A 24,459-nucleotide genomic window follows, 5' to 3' on the forward strand; every position below is an offset into this window, starting at 1 on the left:
CTGAACGCCAGGGCGGACGAGCCCAGCCGTCGGTGCATGATGGATCACGAATGGCGTCTGAACTCGGACGTGGCGCAAGGCCTCTTTCAGCAATGGGGAGAGCCTTGGTTAGAGCTATTTGCCACTGAAGAGAACGCGCAATGTCATAAGTTCTGCGCGTTGGAATTACCAAGGCGGCACTCGCTCGGAGACGCTTTTTGTCGCGAGTGGAGTTGCGGTCTATTGTACGCCTTTTCGCCTATACCACTTCTGCCCGGAGTGCTGAAGAAGATCAAGCGCGACCGGGCCCAAGTCATCCTTGTGGCTCCGGACTGGGCACGGAGGTACTGGTATCCAGAGCTACTCAGTATGTCAGTCGATCCCCCGGTTCGTCTGCCTCTTCGGGAGGCCCTATTGTCGCAGCAGCAGGGGACGGTCCTCCACCCGAACCTGTTCAGTCTCCACCTCCATGCTTGGAGATTGAGCGGCGACAGTTGAGGCCATTTGACTTGCCTCCTGAAGTCTGTAATGTCATTCTGGCAGCCAGGCGTCCCTCCACAGAGTCGGTATACGCCTGCAGGTGGAACAGATTTGTGGCATGGTGCACAGCAAAAGCTGTGGATCCTCTTGCTGCACCTCTCTCTGAGGTTCTTCTCTTCCTTCTTTCTCTTGCCCAGCAGGGCTCTGCTCTGGGCACTATCAAGGGCTACCTTTCTGCCCTTTCAGCCTTTCTGAGGCTGCCTGATCAACCTTCTTTGTTCAAGTCCCCTATTGTAAATAGATTTCTAAAAGGCATCACAAACACGTTCCCTCCTGTTCCGTTTGTGATGCCTCAGTGGGACTTGAACCATGTTCTTACATTTCTGATGTGCGCTCCCTGTGAGCCACTTCACAACTGTCCTCTCCGCCTTCTTACTCTGAAGACTGCTTTTCTGGTTGCCATCACCTCTGCCAGGAGAGTGAGTGAGCTCCAGGCCCTTTCTTGTACTCCACCTTTCCTTTCTGTCCATCCGGACAAAGCTGTGTTGCGTACTAAGCCATCTTTCCTGCCCAAGGTTGTCACAGCCTTCCACATTGGGCAGTCTATCACCTTGCCAACCTTCTTTTCACCACCGCATCCCTCTAAAGGGGAAGAGCGGCTCCACCGTCTGGACCCAAAACGTGCGCTCTCGTTCTATTTGGATCGCACACGCCAGTTCCGGGTGGATGACCAACTCTTTGCTGGTTACGTGGGCGCGAAGAAGGGGAAAGCGGTGCACAAGAGGACCATCTCCCGGTGGATCATCTTTTGTATCCAGGCATGTTACTCCTTGGCTAGGAAGGAGCCCCCTGTTGGATTGCGGGCTCATTCCACCCGAGCCACGGCGACTACAACTGCCCTGAGCTGGGGAGTGCCCTTACAAGACATCTGTCAGGCAGCTACGTGGGCATCGCTGGACACGTTTGCAAGACACTACTGCCTGGACAGCCAAGTCCAGAGGGATGGCTTCTTTGGCCGTTCTGTCCTCCAGGACTTTCTGGTGTGATTATTGGTTTGCAGACCCACCACCGGGGTTGGTATTGCTGGGGTATCTATTCTAAGGTAAGGAATCTATCACTAATGTGTCTCTTTCAGATGCACAAGTTACTACTTGTGTAACGATATATCTGTAAGAGACATTAGTTAGTGATAGAGTCCTTACCGACCCATCCATCCTCCCCGTTCTGCGAACCGATATCTACGGTTAGGGTTATCCCCTTTTAGGGCCCTAGTTTCAATGGCACCAGTGTTGGTTTTTAACATGGCTCAGCGCTTCTGGCGCGGAAAAGCTGTGTCTAAGAACTGACGTCAGCACGCGGAGGCGGCGTCTAAGTACTCCGACGACGTCAACACGGCACCGACGACGGACGCGGAGCCGCAGACGACGCCTACCGACGCGCAAGGGTACTGCTATGCAAAAAAATTCCGGATCCAGTCTGACGCCTGGGGATATTCTAAGGTAAGGAATCTATCACTAACTAATGTCTCTTACAGATATATCGTTACACAAGTAGTAACTTGTGCAACTGGCCAAATCCTTGTGTTATCAGTATACCGGCTTGACAGTCTCAGACGTGGTGCCAGCACTCGGGCATAACAGGTTTAGGAGACATTATTCGCCACTGGGCACCACGACCCCCCAGGACACCCCTGGGCCTAGCCATGGGCCTACACTACTGTCCCCCACTGTCGCTGGTGTAGCGGGAAAACCGAAAGGCCGAGTGTGACGTACAATCACACGGCAGGCAGCAGCGAGTACTGCTCCACACTCCGACTGGGCACCCCTTACCCGTAAATCGTACACTAATGGGGGCAGAGGCCAGCGTGCAACGCAGCAAATCAAACTAGACAAGTATGCCTACTCTAAAGACTTTCCGGTCCTGCCTGACAAGACTGCTCCCAAAGAACAAGCCCCCACACAGGAAGACCAGCCAGAAGTCACACTACAGGACATTATGTCCACCCTCTTCAGTGTTCAGACAATGGTGGGATCAATCTCGGCGGACGTCTCCTTCCTTCGGGATTTACGGAGGTAGAAAATGTAACGACGTCCCTTGTTAAAGATACTACCACTCTTAAACGGAAAGTCAGTCAACTAGAAGCAGAAAACAGGCTGGTTGCTGCGAAGCTGGATGACCAAGAAGGACGCTCTTGGCGCAAAAACGTCAGGATTACGGGCATTCCAGAAAGCGAATGGGGACCAGCAATGGACCTGTACATTGAAGAGCTCTTCAAGACGAGGCTCCAGCCGAGAGGAATATCTAGTTTTTTTCTCAGTCCAGAGGGTGCACAGGGTACCGGAGGGTAAGCCCAAGCCTGGGGCTCCCCCCAGACCCGTGTTGGCTCGCATTTTTTACTTTCACGACCGTGACGCTTTCTACAGACGGTGCAGGTGGCTCCACCGCTGCACATTATGAACTCAGTGGTATCATTCTTCCCCGATTACACAGCCGCAGTCACCTGGAAGAGAAGGAGCTTCCTTGAGGTGAAAAAAGAACTCAGGTGCAGAGAAATCACCTACTCTGGTTCTTTGAGGCGCCTGAGGAGGTATATGGCTGGCTGGAGGGCTGGTGACGGGTAGGAAGCTCGGGACGATCTGCATGACAACAACAAAGATACCCACCACGGGAGGCCTCACCAAGCGAGAGAGATGGTGGCGAGGAACAGGACCCACCGCAAGTGAAGGATGGAAGATGAGGTTGGGCAACATCCAGAATGGAAGGTCACACAACAACAGAGGGACTTGCTGGAAGAGGACGGCGAGACTTGAGGTCCAAAGGAACAGCACTACGCAACTGATCCAGGGCGGCTGGCTCTGGTCAAAACTGAGATGCTATAAGGGATATATACGTTGACACACATACTGTTACGTTCTATACAGGTTGGGGGCAATGGGGAACCTTGAGGGACATCTTGGAATTCACCTCCCGCTCGAAAGTACTGTTCATGGGATGGAAGCACTCTGCACTGTTGGGGTGGCGGGTAGTTGGGAATCCGTCTTGCAAGGGAGCAGGGTGGAGGGAGAGGTGCAGTTCAAGTTCGATTGCGTTGATTTTAAGTTGTTTACAAGAGAGTATTCACAGCTAATACAATTTGCCGTAAGGACAGTGCCACACAGAGGCAAAACACCACTGTTCCGGGGGCGTGGCTAGCGGCCAACGATGGCGGCAGCAACCTAGGGAGGCTCCCGATGTGAGGCGGCATCCCACACAAATCCGTAGCTAAATCCGACGAATTTATTGCCCAGACGGGGCGCACTGGGTCCGGTGACCGAGCGGCACCCGGAGGAACAAGTTCGGGACAGCGGCGGCCCGGCAATCAGCGGGACAGCGATGCCAAGGGAGGGGCCTAATATCCTCCTCAGTGCTGCGACATAACGTGAAGAAGGAGCCCGGGTGGAAGTGAGGCTTCGGCGGGCGCCGATCGCCGGAAGTGAGGGTTCATCGGAGGATACCTCGGGACGGCCCGGGAGACCTCTAGACCCATTGGAGTGGCCCGCGGGTGGTCGTGCTGACTGGTGCCACCAGGGGGGACAGCAAAGGGACTACGTGGCGGTCGCCAAGACTCGAAAGCGGAACCGCCATTTTGTGAGGCTGCAAAGACCCGGGAAAAGACAACCAGAGGAGGCAAGCACCGGGCCACTGTGACTGAGACCCTGAGGAGACAGAGTTGGAAGAAACCACCGGGCGGCGATAGGTACGGTCTGCGACCCCCACTGACCGCTGGGTCACACCGTCGGACATATACAGACTGGGGCACGGCGAGCTTTGAGCCGGATATATACGGACGTCCCCCTCGCTGGCCGAAAGCAGCGCGGTGGCACCCGACCTCACGATAGTGATTGCAGGGATCCGGGGACGGGTAATCTGGCCATACGGAACAACGGCCCGCAGTGCGGCAACCACATCAGCACGTATTGCAGCTGGCAGGGGACATATGGTAGTCGGGAGGTTGATGGGGCGTCTCCCATTCTCCTCTTCTATACGATAAACCTGTGACCCCCGAGCCGCAAGAAGGTACAGCAGACGAGGCGCATCGCCCTGGAAGCGCAGAGGGGGGCGGAAAGGATACCTCGGCGGTGGACGCCTCGTGAGGGGCCCTGCTTGAACTGACATTGACCACGGCGATTTAATCGATATAGGAGAGCACACGAGGGGAGGCTCATTTCGCCCAATACCCAGGAGTGGACACGCAAGGATTGCAGAACAGTGCATGATACACCCAGAGGAGGAGAGTGACGCCACATCTCCTGACGGTCAGCACGCCTTTTTGGGGACAAGTGCCATCGCTCATCGTTAAACATGGCGGGCAGAGGCCCCAGACACAGCTCCACACAGGCCAAACTTGATAAATTTGCCTATGACAGGCAACCTCCTCCCCTGGAACAACGCAAGTCCACGGGGAAAATGGCGGAGACGGAAGGGGCAAAGAAAGCCACGCTGGAAGATGTCCTGGCTGCATTGGCTCAGGTGCAAGAGACGGTGGGGGCGACCGCGACCGAAGTAACCTTAATACGAGCAGTCCTCCAGAAGATGAACGAAAGAGTGAAACAAGTTGAAGTTGTGACCAAAGCCTTAGTCGAGGATGTGTCGGAGCTACAAATAGAAATGGGTAAACTACAGGCGGACAACAAATTACTTAAAGACAAGCTGGACGATCAGGAAGGGCGCTCACGGAGGAACAACGTCCGAATTTTAGGAGTGCCGGAGTCCGAATCCACAGGTGCTATGGACCTCTACGTGGAGGATATGATCAAAAACCAGCTCCAACCCAAAGGCCTCTCGCATTTCTTCTCAGTAGAAAGGGCCCATAGAGTGCCAGGAGGGAAGCCGAAAACAGGAGGTCCACCAAGGCCGATATTAGCGAGACTCTTCAACTTTCGAGACCGTGACGCCATTTTGCAGGCGGCTAGAGTGGCGCCGGCCATCCAAATTCAGAACTCTAAGGTGTCCTTTTTCCCAGACTACACGGCGGAAGTGTCACGGAGAAGGAGGACTTTTCTCGAGGTAAAAAAGTCGTTACGAGAAAAAGAACTGCCCTACTCAATGCTCTTTCCGGCCCGGCTTCGGGTGGTAGCGGATAAAAAGGTCTGGTTCTTTGACACCCCCGATGCGGCCAGGGACTGGCTTGAAGGATGGCGCACCGCAGGACATCCCCGCAGGACTCATAGAGCGAACAACGGACACCGAGACGACAGCCGACCAGGTCACAGGCGTCAGGCAGAGGAGGCGCGGGTAGATCCCCGACCCAAGAACTTACTGAGGCCGACGGAACAGAATGACCCGGACCAAAGGGGATGAACAGGACCGCTGTCTTTTGTTTATGGAACTAAGTACTGTGCAGTCGCGACTGGACGCTGGCCCGGGTAGCCCCGGATGAGAGCAGGGATGCCGCCTGCTCGGGGAGACGCTCTCCCCCAACACGCATGTACTCTGGTTTTGGGATGGGTGAAGCACTCTGCTCAGTTGGGGAGGCGGGCAGTTGAAAGTCCGTTAAGCAGGGGGGCAGGGAGGGGGGGAGAGCGGGGGGGTTGGTTTGGGGTTGTTAGGAATGCACATGTAAGGTCAAGGAAGAATGTCTTAAATTCAAGATGCTTAGCAAGAGTTCGGAAGTCACAAGTAAGGTCGATCTATTATGTTCTACAATTGCGCCACTTAGCTGATGGGAATAGACAAGGCTTTCAGGTCACAAATCATGTTAGACACACACATAATAACATAACGACACATGGCGGAAGACACGACACACAGAATGGAGGGGGTTGAGTCTCATTCGCGGGGCTCCCCCCTGCAAATCTTGACATGGAATGTAAGAGGACTGGGAGATAAGGTGAAACGTGGGCTGGTGTTGACCGCATTGAAAAGGCAAAAACCAGCCATAGCACTCCTGCAGGAGACACACCTGACGGGGGGGGGGGGGGCATCCAAGGCCATGGATAGGAGAGGGTACAAAATGATAGTTCATTCAGAATTTACATCAGGGTCACGGGGGACTGGCATTTTAATTCAGAAATCCTCCCAATTCATACCACTGAGCACTAAGACTGACGGACAAGGGTGTTTCGCAGCCTTGCAGGGGCAGTGGGAGGGTAGGCTCCTGAATCTGGTCTCGGTATACATTCCCCCGGCGCTCCATTCAGTGAAGCTCCCGGCGCTAGCAGAATTTCTACTAACTCTTCCCGAGGGGGATGTTATTCTTGGGGGAGACTTTAATGCCACTGTAGACACACAGTTGGATAGGTTCCCAATGGTTGCACCCACGGGAGGACCCTCCCGCTTCCAACGTTTTCTGACAGCTATGGGTCTAATCGACATATGGAGACATGCCCACCCTCAGGCAAAGCAATACACTTTCCACTCCACAGTTCATGGCAGCATGTCGAGAATCGACCACTTCTTAGCGCTGGGCAATGGTATCCAACACGTAGACACCAGAGACATTCATCCGAGGGGAATATCAGATCACTCACCGATTACCCTAACAGTCTCCACTCAGGAGAAATCTCGCAAACGAATATACCCCATACAACCTGCATACTTTAAGGTCCCCCAGGTTCGGAGGGCCCTCAGAAAGGCGACGACACAGTACTTTACGGAAAACGTTGCCTCGGTGCGCTCATCAGAGGTTTTATGGGAAGCGTACAAGACGGTATTACGGGGTCAAGCCATAAACTCCATCACTGGCTATAGAAGGGAGAAAGCGGACGAGCTAAATAGACTGGAGTTAGCACTGCGGGATATGTCAGCAGCACATGAAACACATCCCACTCCAGACACGTCCCATGCACTGCACCTCCAACAACAAATGTACACAGATCATGTTCGGAATCAGGTTAAGGGACATATAACTGATACGCAGAACAGGATTTACGAGGTTGGGGACAAAGCGGGTAAGATGTTGGCATGGCTGGATAAGAGGGGGGAAGTTCCAGAGGTATACAACAAGTGAGGGGCAAACTAGGAGAGGTACACACGAGCCCGGAACAAATAGTTGAGACACTCGCGAGGCACTTCGAAGAAGTATGCACCCCGGAACGGGAAGTCACAGCAGAAATGGCTAGGGCGGCATTAGAGCAGATCGAGGTCCAGACACTACGTCCAGAGACTGCTGCTGAATTAGATACAGACATAACTACGGAAGAGATTCACTTGGCGATACGTGCATTGAAATCCGGCAAGGCGCTTGGACCGAATGGCATTCCTATAGAATGGTACCAGATAGTACCAGAGAGGCTAAGTGAACATTTACTGGCAATGTATAGGGAGTGTCTAGGGACGGGCGTGCTTCCACCAGATCAGAGACTGGCCACCATAGTAGCCATCCCCAAGCCGGGGAAACCGCCAGAGGACTGTTCCTCATACCGCCCTATTTCATTACTTAATGCGGAAGTTAAAATCCTCACCAAACTCCTTGCGGCCCGACTGGTGCTGCATCTGCCCGATCTCATACACCCGGACCAATCAGAATTCATGCCTCACAGAAATACGTCACTAAATCTACGCCGAGGGCACGGGGTATTGGCAAAGGCGGAATTGAATCCTACGCCAGCGGTTATACTGGCACTGGATGCAAAGATGGCCTTTGACCTGGTGGAATGGAACTATTTGTTTGAGGTCCAGGCCTGTCTGGGCTTTGGCCCCAAGTTTATAGCGTGGGTTAGACTATTGTACGCTCACCCGGTTGCGCAGGTGGTGGCAAATGGCCACATCTCGCGAACGTTCCCTCTGGGGAGGGGTGCCCGTCAGGGCTGCCCCCTCTCACCATTGCTTTTTGCAATCGCATTGGAGCCGCTGGCCACTCTGATCAGAACAACGCTGCTGCTGAAGGGAATACGCTGGGCGGAGGGCTGGGAGGACCGGCTCTCCCTATATGCGGACGACATGCTGGTGTATCTAACAGACCCAGAGCATGGGGTACCGGCGCTCCTGAATCTCTGTGATAGCTATGGTAAAATATCGGGATACACGCTAAATTGGAACAAATCGGAGATGTATGTTCTGAAGGGTCCTGTCCCGGCACTGAGTACGGAATGCCCTCTAAGGGTAGCTGGCTCCTCCTTTAAATACTTGGGCATTCATGTTACAAGGGACCCGGCGGACTTCGTATGTAAAAATCTGGTGCCTCCCATGTAACGACTTAAGCAGGACGTTAAGTTCTGGGCGGGGCTGCCTCTGACGCTATTGGGGAAGGCTGCACTTTACAAAATGATGTCCTTGCCCGCTTCCTATATATACTGGAAAACACGCCATATCCGGTAGCACCGGGATACTTTAGGAAAGTGGCGGCATTGGTGTCGAATCTTTTGTGAGGGAACCTCCCGGCACGCATTGCACAGGCCAAACTACACAGGGGCTGGTTTGATGGCAGTATTGCGTTGCCTAATTTGAAATTGTATTATTGGGCGGCACAGTTGAAACCCATTAATCAATGGATCCATGCTCCCCAAAATGATCCAGCATTTCAAGCTGATAGGGCACAAATAGGCGTCAATAGCTTGCTGGCCCCGCTGTACTATCAGTGAAGAGTGCGTAAATTAGAGGGACCCACCAAACTTACTACAGCGCTGTGGCATACAGCGACGGCGACACTAGGATGGAAGGGGAGAATAACCAAGCTCACGCCACTGTGGGACTCCCGGGCCCTGGGAAACCTGAGAAACAGTAGAGGCTTTTCACACTGGGACACTATAGGGATATCTACGGTAGGTGACCTATGGGAAAGGGGGGAGGTGATTCCACTTGTCAGATTGAGGGAAATATACGACCTGGGTGAGAGGGAATCATACAGATATGTTCAGATACGGCACGCATTGCTCGCTGCCATCCCCCCTGAAACGGAAGTGCCGGAGTCGTCCCCGCTAGAGGACCGCCTCCTCACAGACTTTATGATTGAACGTGCGACATCACTTACATACCGTAAACTGCTCAACAACTTACCGGACCCGATGACACCATTGAAAGAGAAGTGGGAGGGCGACATAAATGTAATGGACGAACACGAATGGAATGAGGCGGTAGGGTCGCCAAAAGAAGTGGGTATCTCTGCAAGATTAAGACTTGTACAACTGAAAATTTCACATAGGGTTTATTACACAAGGACCACATTACACCGCATACACAGAGCACAACATCCTTACTGCCATCGCGGGTGCGGGGAGGAGGGCACGTTCTTCCACACATTATGGGATTGCCCACGTATCCAGGAATACTGGAGGCGCATAATGCGAACGATATCTCAGACACTAGAGACCTCCCTAGTCCCCGAACCACGAAAGTGCCTACTAAATGTTTGGGACCCTAACGATTTGTCCAGGCAAGGTCAACTCTGGGCTACATTAGGTATGATGATAGCCAAGCGAGACATCGCACAGCGCTGGGGGGCGGCGGAAGTGCCAACGAAAACGCAATGGTGTTTAAACATGGACAGGGTGATGGTGACGGAAAGGGCGGTGTACTCTGGCCGGGCCTGTCCGGGGAAATGGAATAAAATTTGGACTCTGTGGAATGTGTATAGAGGGGAGATTTGTGATCCCTTGCCGGAGGACGATCAAGAAATATCAGATGAGGAGGGGGAGGAGGACTAACAGACTCCACGGATTCCAAGGGAGGAGTGTCCACGGGTCGCGGGGCAGACCTGGGACTTAGATGCAGTATCAAGGGACCGGAAGGGGGGGGGGGGACGCCTAGGGAGCTGCATCCAGGAGAGTTCAATTACTCCTATCGTCACGATTTTGCGCAGTTATGGCGGGAATTAGGATAGGCTGCACTGGAGGAGCGCTTCTTGACTCAGCTAATGCGAGACAATAACCTAAAATGAACGACCATAATGTGATTCCTTTTGTTTTTTGTATTGTTGTTTTTGTTTAAAAATAGAAAACCAAAAACATGTATTGATCAGCACAAGATTACGAGCGCTGTACCTTTCTTGAATTTAGGTGGTGAACAATACTGCAAGAAAATAACATTTAGATTGCAGCTTTACCTTAATGCAATGTGGATGTAAAATTGTGATAGCGGCCGGCCCTACGGGTTGTGGGCCAACAGCTGTGTACAAATCAAAGGTACAATAAAGGTTTTACAAAAAAAACAAAAACAAAAAAAAAAACACCACTGTTCCCATGTCAACCGATCACTCACACACTGAGTTCCCCCTAACGGTAATTTCCTGGAATGTAAACGGGCTGTGTAACAAAATTAAGAGGGGTTTAGTATTATAATACTTCAAGTGACGCACCCCATCAGTCGCCTTCATCCAGGAATTGCATCTGGTTGGCACGGCAACTAGGGTGTTGGATAGAAGGGGTTCCCAATGGCAGTCCACTCTGACTTTACATCGGGTTCCAGAGGGGTGGGGATTTTAATCAGGAAAAGCTGCCCTCTAGTAATAACTAAGACTTGGACGGATAATCAGGGTCGATTTGCGGCACTCTCCTGTCAATGGGAAGTGTGACCATACAATCTTGTGACAGTATACATCCCTCCCGCGCTCCACAATCTTGCCCTCCCGGCCCTCGGTAGGTTTCTGTTGGCACAACCGCCCGGGAAGTTAATAATAGGGGCGACTTTAACGCCCCAATCGATGCAGCACTAGATAGATACCCACATAGGGGAACAGGGGACGACCTCATCACCGGTCCGGAAGTTCCTGGACGCAATCGGGCTGGTGGACGTGTTGCGCATACGATATCCCGAAGCACACCATTACACCTACCACTCAGGGGCACACAATAGCTTATTGCATATAGATTATATATTTACCGCCTTCACAAGTATGGGCGGAATATTAGATATTAAACACCTCCCTAGAGGTATCTCCGATCATGCCCCCATATTCATGACATATATATCGCACCTCATAGGAAGAAGACGTACATACCCTCTACATCGTGGATACCTCAGAGAACCCAAAATTTGGAAGCGCCTCCATAATACCTCCGAACATTATTTCAGAGAAAATACGCACTCAGTGGCCTCCCCCGTCACCTTATGGGAAGAATATAAAACAGTCCTCCGGGGACAAGCTATTTCTTTAATCACGGCCCACAAATGGGACCAAACACAACAGGTGTAGGAATTTGAACGGGCGGTTGGCCGGGCAGAAAGCGCACATGCCACTGATCCCACTGACCACACAACCCACTCCCTTAACCTGGCAAAACAAGCCTATAGGGACTACATATGCGAGGGTGCTAAAGGGAAAATCACAAAAACACAACACACCATCTATGAAGTTGGGGACAAGGCGGGCAGGCTCTTAGCCTGGTTAGATAAAAAAGAATGGGCCAGTCGTTGGGTGGCACAGATCCAGCTGCCCTCAGGGGAGACACTAACAGATCCAAACGACATAGTCACAGCATTTGCACACCACTACGAAACAGTATATACCCCCGTAGCAACGACTTCTGTAGAAGAAAATCTGGCCTATATCAAAGACACATCTGCCAAAGTTGATATTGCCAGACATCCAGGCGTTGGAGGCTAACCTTACGGTGGATGAAATCACTGCAGCCATTAAAGGGCTTCAGACAGGGAAGGCACTGGGTCACAACGGTATTCCGATAGAACTCTATAAGAAAGAATCCGACATGTTGGCGACCCACTTGTTGAGGTTTTATGAGGCCAGCCTAGAGATGGGAATACTCCCTAGAGACCAGCGAGAAGCAACACTTATTACGATTCCAAAACCAGGTAAGCCCCCGCAGGATTGTACCTCCTACCGCCCAATCTCGCTTCTTAACACAGTGGCTAAAATCCTTGCAAAAGTACTGGCAGCCAGGCTATAGTCCTTCAGCCGGGTTGAATGGCCCTTCCTTTTCGCGGCTACAGCACTTTGGCTTAGGGCCCAAGTTTTGTGCCTGGATTAGGTTGCTGTACATGTGACCACTGGCGCAAGTGGTAGTCAATGGACGGCTCTCAGAGGAATTTCCTTTGGGACGTGGCACCAGGCAGGGGTGCCCCCTATCTCCGCTCCTATTTGCTTTAGTGCTCAGCCATTGGCGTCATGGATAAGGTGGGATCCAGTAATACATGGGCTAAGGTGGACAGAGAGGTGGAAAGACTGTATTTCCCTCTATGCAGATGATATCTGGCTATATATGGCAAACCCCCGAAGGTCCCCTCATATGCCTGCTTGACATCGGTGAGTCCTACGGCAGACTCTCCGGTTACACCATTAATTGGGTGAAATTGGTGCTTTACATACTTAGGGAGTCCTCCCCACCGTTTGCCTCTGGCGTGAAGATATTGCTAGCGGATGATGGATTTAAATACCTAGGTGTACACATCACGCCACACCCCACACAATTTTATGAGCGCAATCTCCTGCCCCCACTGAAGAGACTCCACAGTGATGTGAAATGGTGGCACTCCCTGCCGCTGACACTACTGGGGAGAGCTGCCCTGTTCAAGATGATGGCTTTACCCAGGTTTTTATATGCACTGCAAAACACCCAGCTCCTGTCCCTAACTCTTACTTCAAGTCAATTGAGGCAGAGGTGGGACACCTTCTCTGGGAGGGGAAGCCCTCACGGATAGCGTTGCCTAAACTTACACAGAGTTGGTATGACGGGGGAATTGCCCTTCCCAACATTCAGTTATATTATTGGGCCTTGCAGCTTATAGTGATCAATCAATGGCTCCATGCTCCAGAAGAGGAACCAGCATTACGTATGGACAGGCACATGCTTGGCACAGATGCAATCATGGGTGCCCTGTATGATAAAACTCGGAAACAAGCTCTGATTGGCCCCACGGCCCACACCGTTTAGGTCTGGTTTGTAGCACAGCGAGCGCTTGGTTGGGAGGCAGTGATAACACAACAGACGCCACTCTGGGGCTCCCCTAGGTTAGGTAAGCTACGCACTAGCAAAGGTTTCTCCCATGGGGATCAAATAGGCATCTCCACGGTGGGGGGCCTGTGGAAAAAGGGGGGAGTAGTCACTTTTGCACAGCTGCAAGCAACATACCAGATAGTTGGAACGGAGGACTACAGATACATTCAAATAAAACACGCACTAACAAAGACCATACCCCCTGGAACTGACCTCGCTGAGTCATCGCCACTCGAGGAACGATTATTGACGGACCATCTTAACAAAAAGGCAATTTCTTTAATATATCGCAAACTGATCAACAACCAAAATGATCCCACTCACAATCTCAGAGAGAAGTGGCCAGCCGAGGTAGGTGAGATGGATGAACAAGACTGGCAGGAGGCCCTCGCATCCCCGTGGGAGGTGGCAGTGCCATCCAGACTGAAGCTCGTGCAACTTAAAATATTGCACAGAACATGTTATACCAGGCCCACACTTTACATAATAGGGAGGGCTGATTCACCGCTTTGTCTTAGAGGGTGCGGAGTAGCGGGCTCCTTTTATCATACACTACGCTACTGTCCCCACATTACTTCGTACTGGAGGGCGGTCATAGATACGATCACTCGAGTGAGTTGCTTTGAGGTCCCCCCGGAACCGAGGAGTTGTCTACTCAATGTGTGGGAGCCAACAGACCTTAACCACGCGGAGCAGAGCTGGGCGACCATGGGTATTACACTAGCAAAACGGAACATTACTCAACATTAGGGGGCAAAGACGGTCCCCTCCCATCAACAGTGGTGTTGTGACCTAGACAGCGCAATGATAGCGGAGAAAACGGTGTTCGTTCATAGAAGGTGTGCACAAAAATGGATGAGGGTATGGGGCAAATGGAAACTTATCGAGGGAACGTGTGTGCCCCTCCTCCAGATGCAATGGATGTACTACTGGGGATGATTTTACATACTTTACTGTTCATGGTTGGGGAATTGCGGAGGAACGAATTTGTACATATGTGATGTTCTCTGAGGCAATGTGGATAACGTTAGATCTGATGAGACATAAGAGACACTTGATTTTAATCGGCTGTGATTTAATGCAAATGCCAATAAAAAGTGTTTTTAAAAAATAATTCACGCTGCAGCTCTGAGACTGCTACCTTACATATCATAGATGATGCAGCCTTGGCCACAGATAAAAATAACCCATTCCTCCTAATATTGCTGGACCTCTCAATTTCCTTGACAGTGACAACCATCCCACATGGACCCTGGAGTCTTGACTGAGATTTACCAGCGGTGTCTTCACTGGTTCCTACCATACCTTTCCAACTGACACCAGTATGTTCTTATGAGCACCTCTAGGTCACAAACGATCTGTATAATCTGTGGAGTCTGCTAGGGCTCCATTCTGGCCCCTGGCATGTTTACTCTTTGCATGGAGCTGCTTGGTGCTCTACTCACAGGTAACCATATCAAGATTCACCAATATGCTGATGTTACACACCTGTCCTTGAAACTCTTCTCTCTGCTTCAAACATCCAATTTATCCATATGTCTAGTGCCTACCTGAAGCTCAACCCAACCAATTGCCAAGATCAATAAACAAGATACAGTTAAAACGTATCTCAGTGACATTAACCTGGAGAGACTCGATTTTCACCTAAGGCAAAGTCACTATGATTCTCCAAGGACACCTACTTTACCTTGAATGATCACACTGCCAAAAAACTAAAGGCGGCCTGGTACCAGGTGAGTGTTGTATAGAAAGTCAAACCATTTCAAATGACTTAAAAACTGCTGTTCAAGCTGTCATACTCTTGCATCTGGATGGTAATAATACCCTATTCCATGGCCTCCTAGACTCTACACTGAGACCACATAAGGTTTCTACATGGTGCTGCCCATCTCATTCAGGGCCAGAAGAAATTTGATGACATCACCTCCTTTCTGGTGGAATTCCATTGGCTCCCCTTGCCGGCCCGCAGCATCTTCAAAACTAGGTGCATAATTTACAAAGCTATCACAACCAGCACCCATGCTTATCTTGCATACAAGCTCACCATCAGCTAGGACCCCATCAGACTGCAGTCTAAGAAATGTAAAAAACAAAAACAAAAAAAAACCGCAGTATATGGAACAGCATCGCAGAACCATCAGGATTACCCTATCGCTGCTCACCTCTTTAAAAAACACTAGATCACAAATGTATTAACCCTCCACAGCTGAGCTCCTTCCCTCTTCCAAGTTGCCTTTATGCGTGTCCTTGCCCATGTACAGCACTCCGCTGCCTTTTCGCTCGGATCGTTCTAAACAAATGCTATACATATATACATGACAGCATTAGTTGCTACGGTCTTGTGGATAACAAATTTTTTACATTCTGTAGATACGGGTCTTATTGTTACCATTTTAAAGAATTCAGAATTTGAATTGGCTCCTAATATTGCGTGTTTTAATTATGCATTTTATTAAATGTTTTATTGCTTTGCAATCTTTTTTCCTGCAAATAAATAAACAAACTAAAATCAGCTTGAATTGTGCCGTTATTCAACTTGGGATTGGTTTTCTTTTCAAGCAGCAAATATTGTCCAACCTTTCTTTGAGTTAGCAGCTTCATTGTATCCTGAAGCACACATCAGAAAACAAGAGGCACACCCAGTCTATATGCTTGTTGATGGGATTTTTTAAAAATGAATGACAAATTCTCTGATTAGAGTATTCAAATCCATTTTGTTGGCTCTTATTTCCAAAAAAGCACAAGAAATGGGTGACAAAATATTAAAATGAGTAGATTATAAGAATACTTGAATTGTAAACTTAATCTGATGGTATATTTCCATACATTATTCCACTAGTTATATCACGCATTACTATGGTTCTCCAAAGTATTTTCATGGGTTGTTTTAAATAGTAATTACTTATAAACAAGAATACAGCATAGTTTATAAAATCAGAACAATGTAAAGCAACACAGGATCTACAGAACATTTATAGAGATGAAGTGTCATGATTGCAAGCAATGCTAGACTAACAGGATCTGAGCAGGTAGGCAAGAACCTTTAGATGATGGGGGACGTTTACCCCAAAGCGAGGCATTGGCCAGCTTCTTAAATCTTAAGTGATTTTACAGACAAGCATCCCATCATATGAAAAAACCGACCCATAGCAAACCCAGCATATGAAAAATGTTACTGCACCCGAGCTTCAAAAATACTTTGCTACATTTATCTTCTTGATTCATTCGAACCTCGACCCAAAACTACGCTCCTTCAAATTTCAGACCATGATATAATATATTCACAAACTTTGTCCACCAAGGATGGGTCCACAAATGTAATTTTCGAGCACCATATCTGCGCAAAATATTAAGGATGACCAGGGATGGCTATAAAATGGCTGAGACAATAGAGGTATCTCCTTTATTAGGTCTCGGCCTGCATAAGCTGCACTTGCGCAGTCTCGCCGGCAAGATCTTATGTTCTTCAAAGTGGGGCTTGAACCCGCCCTTCTTCTCCATTGGCTGGCTTCCTAAACAGAGGCCAGCCATTGGAGGAGAGGGGTGTCTGTCCATTTAAGCCCCGTCTTTTTGGGATTCGGGTGTGTGTTTTTTAGTTTCTTTCTCTCCTCTTCCCATTGGCTGGAATTTTACATTCCAGCCAATGGGAAGAGGAGAGAAAGAAAAACACGCCCCTCAGTTGTAAAATGACAGGCGTTTCTCCGAGGCATTTCTGCTGGACCTCGGAGAAACATGGTGGTGTTGAGCGCGCCTCTCTTGCCTTCCGGCGAGCGAGGGGTAGAGGTTATGCGCGGCGCAGTGCAAGTTCCCGCAGGGCTGCTCCGCGCTGTGTCCAACTCGAACACTCATTGCATGTCAACAGCAGTAACCGCCTCATTTTAAATCATCCTGCAAAAACACGACCCTGCTGGGGCTGCTGCGCTATATGGCGAAAGCGAGAACCCGCCAGGGGACCAGCGCGACACAAAATGGCGGCAACCCACTTCGATAACTGCAGTGTCTGGTGCCCGTTGTGACCGCTCCCGGTGAGCGTGTACCTGCAATATTATTATCCTGGAAACACCGGCCCTATTCACCAACAAACGGTAGAGGCTGCTGACTGATGCCAAAAATACAGCGATTTTGCTCCGATAAGGGTGGACGGTGTTGTGGTGGGTAGCAGTGGAAGGCTCCGTGGGAAACGTTGCACGGAGTGATTTGCTGCGATGCTGCACGCCGCTCGGGTGGGAGGGGATCCTGGGCGGGTGGAAGGGCGGGAAGAGGAGGGAGCGGAGAGGCAGTGCTGTCCGAGCATGCTGCGGAGCACAGGGGAGCTCCCCTGCACTAACCAAGCGGCCAGCCCTGCCGTACGTAGGACCTTCGAGAGACCCCATACTTCCTGGGATTGAAGAGCCGACGGTAGCCTGGTCTATTGTGAGACCAGCGAGAAGCTCCCTATTGCTAACGGTTGGAGGTGCAGAGGGACAGACTGCCTGCTGTGGTAGCAGCCGGGACCACCTGTCCCTCCGCTGCCCGTGGAGCCCGGGCTTAACACTCCGGGGAGGCTCCGTAGCCGCTTCAGTGGAGCTGGGCTGTGCCGTGCTGCGTGGGACAGGTAAGGAGAGACCGTGCTGCTGCTGTGTTTGTAAACAACACGCTTGGACAGCTTGGAGTGGCTGAGCAGGCGCTGTTCGTATTGCCTGATGCTAGAGCCCGATGTGCCATATAAATCTCGTTTGCAGTGTCTTTGTGGGGGTTGGCAAGCAGCGCGGATAAGCCTAGATTTGGGTAGCCCAGACTCGGCTGGAAAGTTGGTAGCCTCGTCCACAGATGAACGGCCCCACGCTAGGAGGCGCCGCAGGTGCAGCACCTGCAGCTCTGCATGGATATTCCAAGAGGCAGCAGCCAGGGTCCCCACCCACAGGCGCCTGCCTGCACAGGGAGGGTGAAGCCATCTCACACCTGTTCTCAAATAAGTCGGCTCCCAGTGGCCGTTTAATCAAAGGTCGTGGAAATGCCACAATACCCCCACTCTTTTGTCACTCCTTATCCTATGGTTGTCTCCGTGTAAAATCATGCGGAGAGCCGAGAATTCACAGGTACAACTGGGGGTTTGTTGTTGTTTTTTAACTGCATTTGCGCTGGGAAGCTGTCTACCCGGATTATAGTTGAGCCTTTTGAAGCCCCTGGCCGTTTTAGTCTTCCACGCTGATGCCATGGGGTTGCTTTAAAAAAGATTGTTTCAAGATCACTCCTGCTTTGTCGTGGGGCTGTGTGTGTGTGTGTGTGTTTGTGTGGCTCTGTGTGTGTGGGGCTGTGTGTGTGTGTGTGTGGCTCTGTGTGTGTCTCTCTGTGTGTGTTGGGCTCTGTGTGTGTGTGTGTGTTGGCCTCTGTGTGTGTGTGTGTGTGTGTGTGTGGCTGTGTGTGTGGCTCTGTGTGTGTTGGGCTCTGTGTGTGTGTGTGTGTGTGTGTTGGGCTCTGTGTGTGTGTGTGTGTGTGTTGGGCTATGTGTGTGTGGGGGGGGCTCTGTGTGTGTGTGTGTGGCTCTGTGTGTGTGTGTTGGGCTCTATGTGTGTGTGTTGGGCTCTGTTTGTGTGTTGGGCTCTGTTTGTGTGTTGGGCTCTGTGTGTGCGTTGGGCTCTGTGTGTGCGTTGGGCTCTGTGTGTGTGTTGGGCTCTGTGTGTGTGTTGGGCTCTGTGTGTGTTGGGCTCTGTGTGTGTATTGGGCTCTGTGTGTGTGTTTGGCTCTGTCTGTGTGTGTGTGTGGCTCTGTCTGTGTGGCTCTGTGTGTGTCTCTCTGTGTGTGTGTGGCTCTGTCTATGTGTGTAGCTCTGTCTTTGTGTGTGTGTGTGTGTGTGGCTCTGTCTGTGTGTGTGTGGCTCTGTCTGTGTGTCTCTATGTGAATGACTCTGTCTGGGTGGCTCTGTGTGGGTGGCTCTGTATGTGTGTGTGGGTGGCTTTGTGTGTGTGGCTCTGTGTGGGTGCAAATGCAATAGGTCTCGCATTTGTGAGAGATTAAGCTATTGGCATTGTAAATGACAATGCCATTTATTTATATGTTTTAAAAACAAAAACATAAATAAAAATAATGTCATGAGCAATGCCAAAAGCTCTAACTTTAACGATGCCGAGACCATTGCATTGTAAATGCTTGTTAGTTCATTGGTTCATCCGTGGCAAGAGCGGTTTCCCTAAAAGTTGTGTTTTTCTCGATCATCAGTGTGGGAGGTCATTGTTTGTTTAATCCTGCCGGTATCACCATGGGCAGCCACTGACAGTACATGGTCAGCATACCAATGGCAAATCAACTACCTGAGGCCCGATGGAGAGGGTGCTCCCATTTGCAGAGCAGTCAGCAGCTCTGTCTTCATAAAAACGTGCCCCCCGCCCCAAATGAGACCGGTGACGATACAAGTTGGCAGACTTTATAGCTACCAGTTTTCTGGATGGTGTTCAGGTACCATTAAAGCCGTTTTGGCAGATAATTAGATAAATGCAGTGTGTATCCAGGAGGTTGAAAGTGTATGAGAAACTAGTTTTATTTGTACAATAAATTCAACTCTAGTAAAATGTATGTTAAAACAATTTCAACCACAGATTACTGCTGACCTGTCTGTCTCAGGTGGATGTGGCCAATACATGGGTTGAACGAATTCGTAAACGTCCTTCAGTGTGTGATAATATTTGCTTCATTATGACAAGTTCTACAAACGGTAGGTTACAATTAATTTAAACATTTACGTTTTGGGGGGGGGGGGTTGCTCTACAAATTCATTACCCAGAAATGTTCATCACCAGGTGATTACCAACTTGCAATATTTCACCTTTCAGATGAAGGATACAGGAACCCTGTTGTAAGACTGCACTGCAAAAGATGTATCTTGCATGTCTACATCTTTCCAAGTAGCAGTGCACACTTCCTGTCGTTTTAAGTTGACAGAAATGTGTTTCAGATTTTCACTCTGTGGAACTGGACTGATTTGGTTTGATGTGTAATGATGTGGCGTAACGGCCAGAACTGCCGACTTTGGAGCTGGGGAACCAGGTTGAAGTCTCTACGTTGTCTCATCATCCTGTGATTCTGGGCAAATCCCTTATTCTCCCAGTGCCTACCAAGAATGATTGTGTCCTTGTGTAATGTAACTGGTGCCCATGTAAAGCGCTCCAATACCTTTGGGTCAGGTTCGAGCTATATAAAACTGCAAAACATTTGTCTAATGTACCTTTTCCTTTCTCATAATTTTGATGCTGTGTAGAAAATGCTACACAAGATTTTACTGTTCATCTTGTTGCCAACAGCATGCGAAGTTTCATGACCTAACACAAGAAATAAAGTACTAGGCTAAAGGTTGACAAAATCATTTTGTAGCTGAAGAATGCGCTAGGTTTATTAATCTCAGGGTTCCGTTTTCAGGATGTTATTCACAGCTGTTTACATTTGAGCTTGTGCACCTGCTTGTAAAACACATTGAGCCTCATTTGGATGCTGGTCGGAAATCCAAGGTTTAAACTCTGACCGCCCTATTACGAAGATGGTGGGCGGAGTTTAAACTGGCCGGTTAAACTGACTGGCTCCCGATGGGCTCAAGGAAAAACGTCGGCCAGTCGTAAACTGCACATAATTACTGATGGACGTCTGGATTATTATGTCGCTTTCCGACCGGCTTTCCATGTCGGGTTTCCGACATGGAAAGCCTGTCGGGAAGCGACTCTGGGGGTTTCTAGCAGGACACCCTCCCTCTGCAGGCTCCAGTTGTTGGCCAGGGGGGTATTTATGGTACTGCCCTGCCCTGTAAATCCCTGCACTGTGTGGCGGGCACCTATAGGTGCCCGCCACACAGTGCTGGGATTTACAGTACCTCCCATTTCTCTATGGGTGCTTATGCTGAGACTGGTTTCCGACAGCTGCACAAGCTCCTATAGGGAAATGGGAGTTTGCAACCGCACCAAATGCGGTTGCATTGTAATTGCAGTTTCTGACTGCCGACCCAAGGTCGATCTGTTACGAAACCGCAGGGATGTCGGTTAGCGGCAACTCCGAATGACGACATCATCAGGCTCCTTATCTCTTTTGTTAGCACACAATGTTAATAGTGGTTGAGCCTTGAATAGATTTAGTAATGGAGCAAGCATTAACATGATTACCTATGATGCACCTTACTCATATGTTCCTGCCCCCCACCATCCCTCGATCAGCATTGGCTCTTGCATTTATTGTGAGGTAACTGAGGTGGAGGTATGTAGATAGGTTGTTTTGTTGATCGTTTTATGATCTGCATGCATATCATATTCACTGGTTTTACTTTATTCACTTGTCAACAAATGACCTAATTGTGGTTTTTTTTCGCATATGGTTTTTCAATATTTAGCTTGTAAATCTATGCAATACTTGTTTTTTTGTACTTCTGCAGTTGACCTGCTCGTGAAAGTTGGTGAGGTGGTGGATAAGCTCTTTGATCTAGATGAAGGGCTGATGGTAAATTGGATTCAACGTGGCTTGAGACCACAAGAGGAACAAGCTGCAGGTGACTCTGAAGATGAACCGTCACCGGTTGTAGAACTTGTACCATGCCTTTTGGAGGCAGCCAAACAACTGCGGTTTGTATAAACCTCGTTTCTCCTCAACTTATATTTTTCCTGGTAATATACAGTATTCAGTAGTTTTGATTTTGTGTATGCAACCTTTCAATGCTTATTATAGGGCAAATCAAGTTCTATATTTAACTATACAATGTAATTTCCTACCTCCACATTCTTTTGAACTGAGTACTAACCTCTGTATTTAAAATTGTTCTGAAATGTGCCAGTTCAGTGAAGCATATGGTTTTCCACCGGTAGAATCATTGGCCAGGTTTCAGACCTATATTTTGAGTTTTAGAAATAATACTTTTGATCCATAATGAACCCAGCCTTATCTGAATGGTCAGGGGCAGGTAAGGTGGCAACAAATGCTAAGAAGAACGAGCCATTAATAGCAACTTGTGTTCTCAAATATATGGATAAGAAAGCTTGCAATTTAGTCTCGGAGTTCCCCCATTGAAAGCACAAGTATGTCGAGAGGTAAATCCTCTATTTTTGTGGTGATACATGTAATTTTTGTGTGCAGCAGATAAGGTGTCTGATATTTTGAACGTGAGTTTTCAATACCATGGGGCACGTGGTTTCGTGGCAGGCTCTTGAAATCGAATATGTTTCTTTCTAAAACACCTTTCCAAATGGTCATGGAGAGAAACTCAGCTTCTGACTCTTTTGTGGTGACTTGCAGAGTTCTCCAAGGGTTGATTCATCACCCATGTTATTCAGAATACATGCTGGTAGTTTTCCTAATCTACAGTGACATGTCATTTTAGCAGTATGCAGACAACACCCAAGGATGTCTTGGAGGGTGATCCCTCTGAGGCATCAGTCTACGGCATACTAGGGTTATTCCTCTCCAGTCAATGGTCTGCAGCTGTCAAATCAGCCAACAAAGCCTCATATCTGTTTTTCATGTTTATCTACTGTCAGTGCCTGACCATGTACATTGTACAGGTAGTGAGGTTTGAACATTTGCTCTCTAAAAAAACAATCAATAAAACCACTCAGCCCTTCTGCTTTGTTGTTTATGTCCTTGCCTTGTGACTGGCTAATAGCAGCCTTAGCTGATCTATTGACTGTGTCTTCTCTTGCTACCTGTTCAAAGGATCTTATAATAATAGTAGTTTCTATTTATTTATATAATCCAAATTCTATGATTTCTGCGAACTTTAGATAACATGTTCTACATTATGTTATTTAAATGGTGCTCAATTTACTGACCTCGAATCGATGGAAGGCTGAGTTTATCTGGGCAGGGTTCATTCTTGTAGCCCGCAGATATCCGAAGCAGGTGTTCAACCCACTAAGCTACCTTGCCAGTATTATATATGCTGCAGCCTTCTAGTTTCCAGATCTTGGCAGTCTGATCATATTATTGAAGCAATATTTATCATTTTGTTTGTGCTCAATGATGAGCATTCGTTGTACAAGTGTGGAGCTCTCTGAGGTATAGTGAGGGGCATGTTTTACAGCACATCTGTTTTCATTGTATACACTGTAGTTCAGGGGATATTGACCTTCTAGTCATAAAAAGAAATATGTATCCCTCACCTGCATGCAATTAAAGCAACAAGTGTATTCGGACTAAGCTCTTAATTCTGTCAACAAAAAGTAACCTAGGCACTGTCTCAATGGAGAAAGCTTCTAGACCCTGCTTCATGAGGTTAACTAATGTTACTGCAATAAAGCAAACAGAATTATAAAAGCAGCTCCTCACTACCAAATTTTTGATTACTCGTTTTCTGCTTAGCCAGCTCTGGTGGCTTAGTGGACTAATGTGTCCACTGTAGGAGCTTGTGTTTGACCTCATGGTCACAAGTTCAAATCCTGGGGGGTCCACTCAGCCTTTCATCCTTCTGAGGTCGATAGAATGAGTAAAACTAAGGAAATCAAAAGGGGGAGTGAAGAGGTGATGCCGGTGGGCTCCGAGGTGGGCACGTCCTCCTCTTATCAGGGATTTAGGTTAATCAAAAAGGGCCACCTCACAATGGGTGGGTGTATATCCGGATGTCATTGGAATACACCTTCTTTGTTAAAATACCCCTCACACACCAAAAGGGCCCTTGGTGTCATGCTTCATCATCGGGGTCTTCCCGTCCCGCTGCGGGGCGGGGCAGTGCTGCGACAAGCGGATACGCTGGAGCACCTTTAGGTGGAGGTGCTATGTGTTGGGAGTGAGTGTCAGTGGGGTCAGGAGTGATATAAGAGTGAGTCGTTAAAAAATACCTGGCCTAGTGGAAAAAAGAAAAAGAAAAAAAAAAAAGAAATTTTATTAAACACTGGCTGGTATTATTAAAAGAAAAGTGAAGCGGAGAGATGGAGCAGATTAATGGGCTCTCTCTCCTATGTGGGTCAACATGTTTCGAGGCACGGGGCCTCTTCGTCAGGACCTAGGGGAAGATGCCCCTGTCACTCACTAGTGTTTCTCCACAGAGGTAGAAAAAGTGTATATACAGAAAAAGTGAAAAAGAGATAAACTATGTGTGTAACTACAATTAATAATTACGACACATTTATGCTTCCACACTAATAATGTAGTATGCTTATCATTGGAGGAGTCAATGCCTCATGAGCCA

General features: G+C 49.1%; 1 protein-coding gene across 2 annotated transcripts in view; it reads left to right on the forward strand.

Annotated features, from left to right (window-relative positions):
* The window catches only part of SAAL1 (serum amyloid A like 1), a 268,183-nt gene that overhangs the window by 107,162 nt on the left and 136,562 nt on the right, over positions 1–24,459 (forward strand). For both annotated transcript variants that reach the window (XM_078681081.1, XM_078681082.1), the window contains 2 exons: positions 19,904–20,019; positions 21,718–21,904. In XM_078681081.1, the coding sequence (XP_078537207.1) occupies positions 19,904–20,019; positions 21,718–21,904 (303 nt within the window). The remainder of the gene's footprint in view (positions 1–19,903; positions 20,020–21,717; positions 21,905–24,459) is intronic.

Source organism: Lissotriton helveticus, chromosome 3_1 (assembly GCF_964261635.1).
Source record: "Lissotriton helveticus chromosome 3_1, aLisHel1.1, whole genome shotgun sequence".
Lineage (NCBI taxonomy): Eukaryota > Metazoa > Chordata > Amphibia > Caudata > Salamandridae > Lissotriton > Lissotriton helveticus.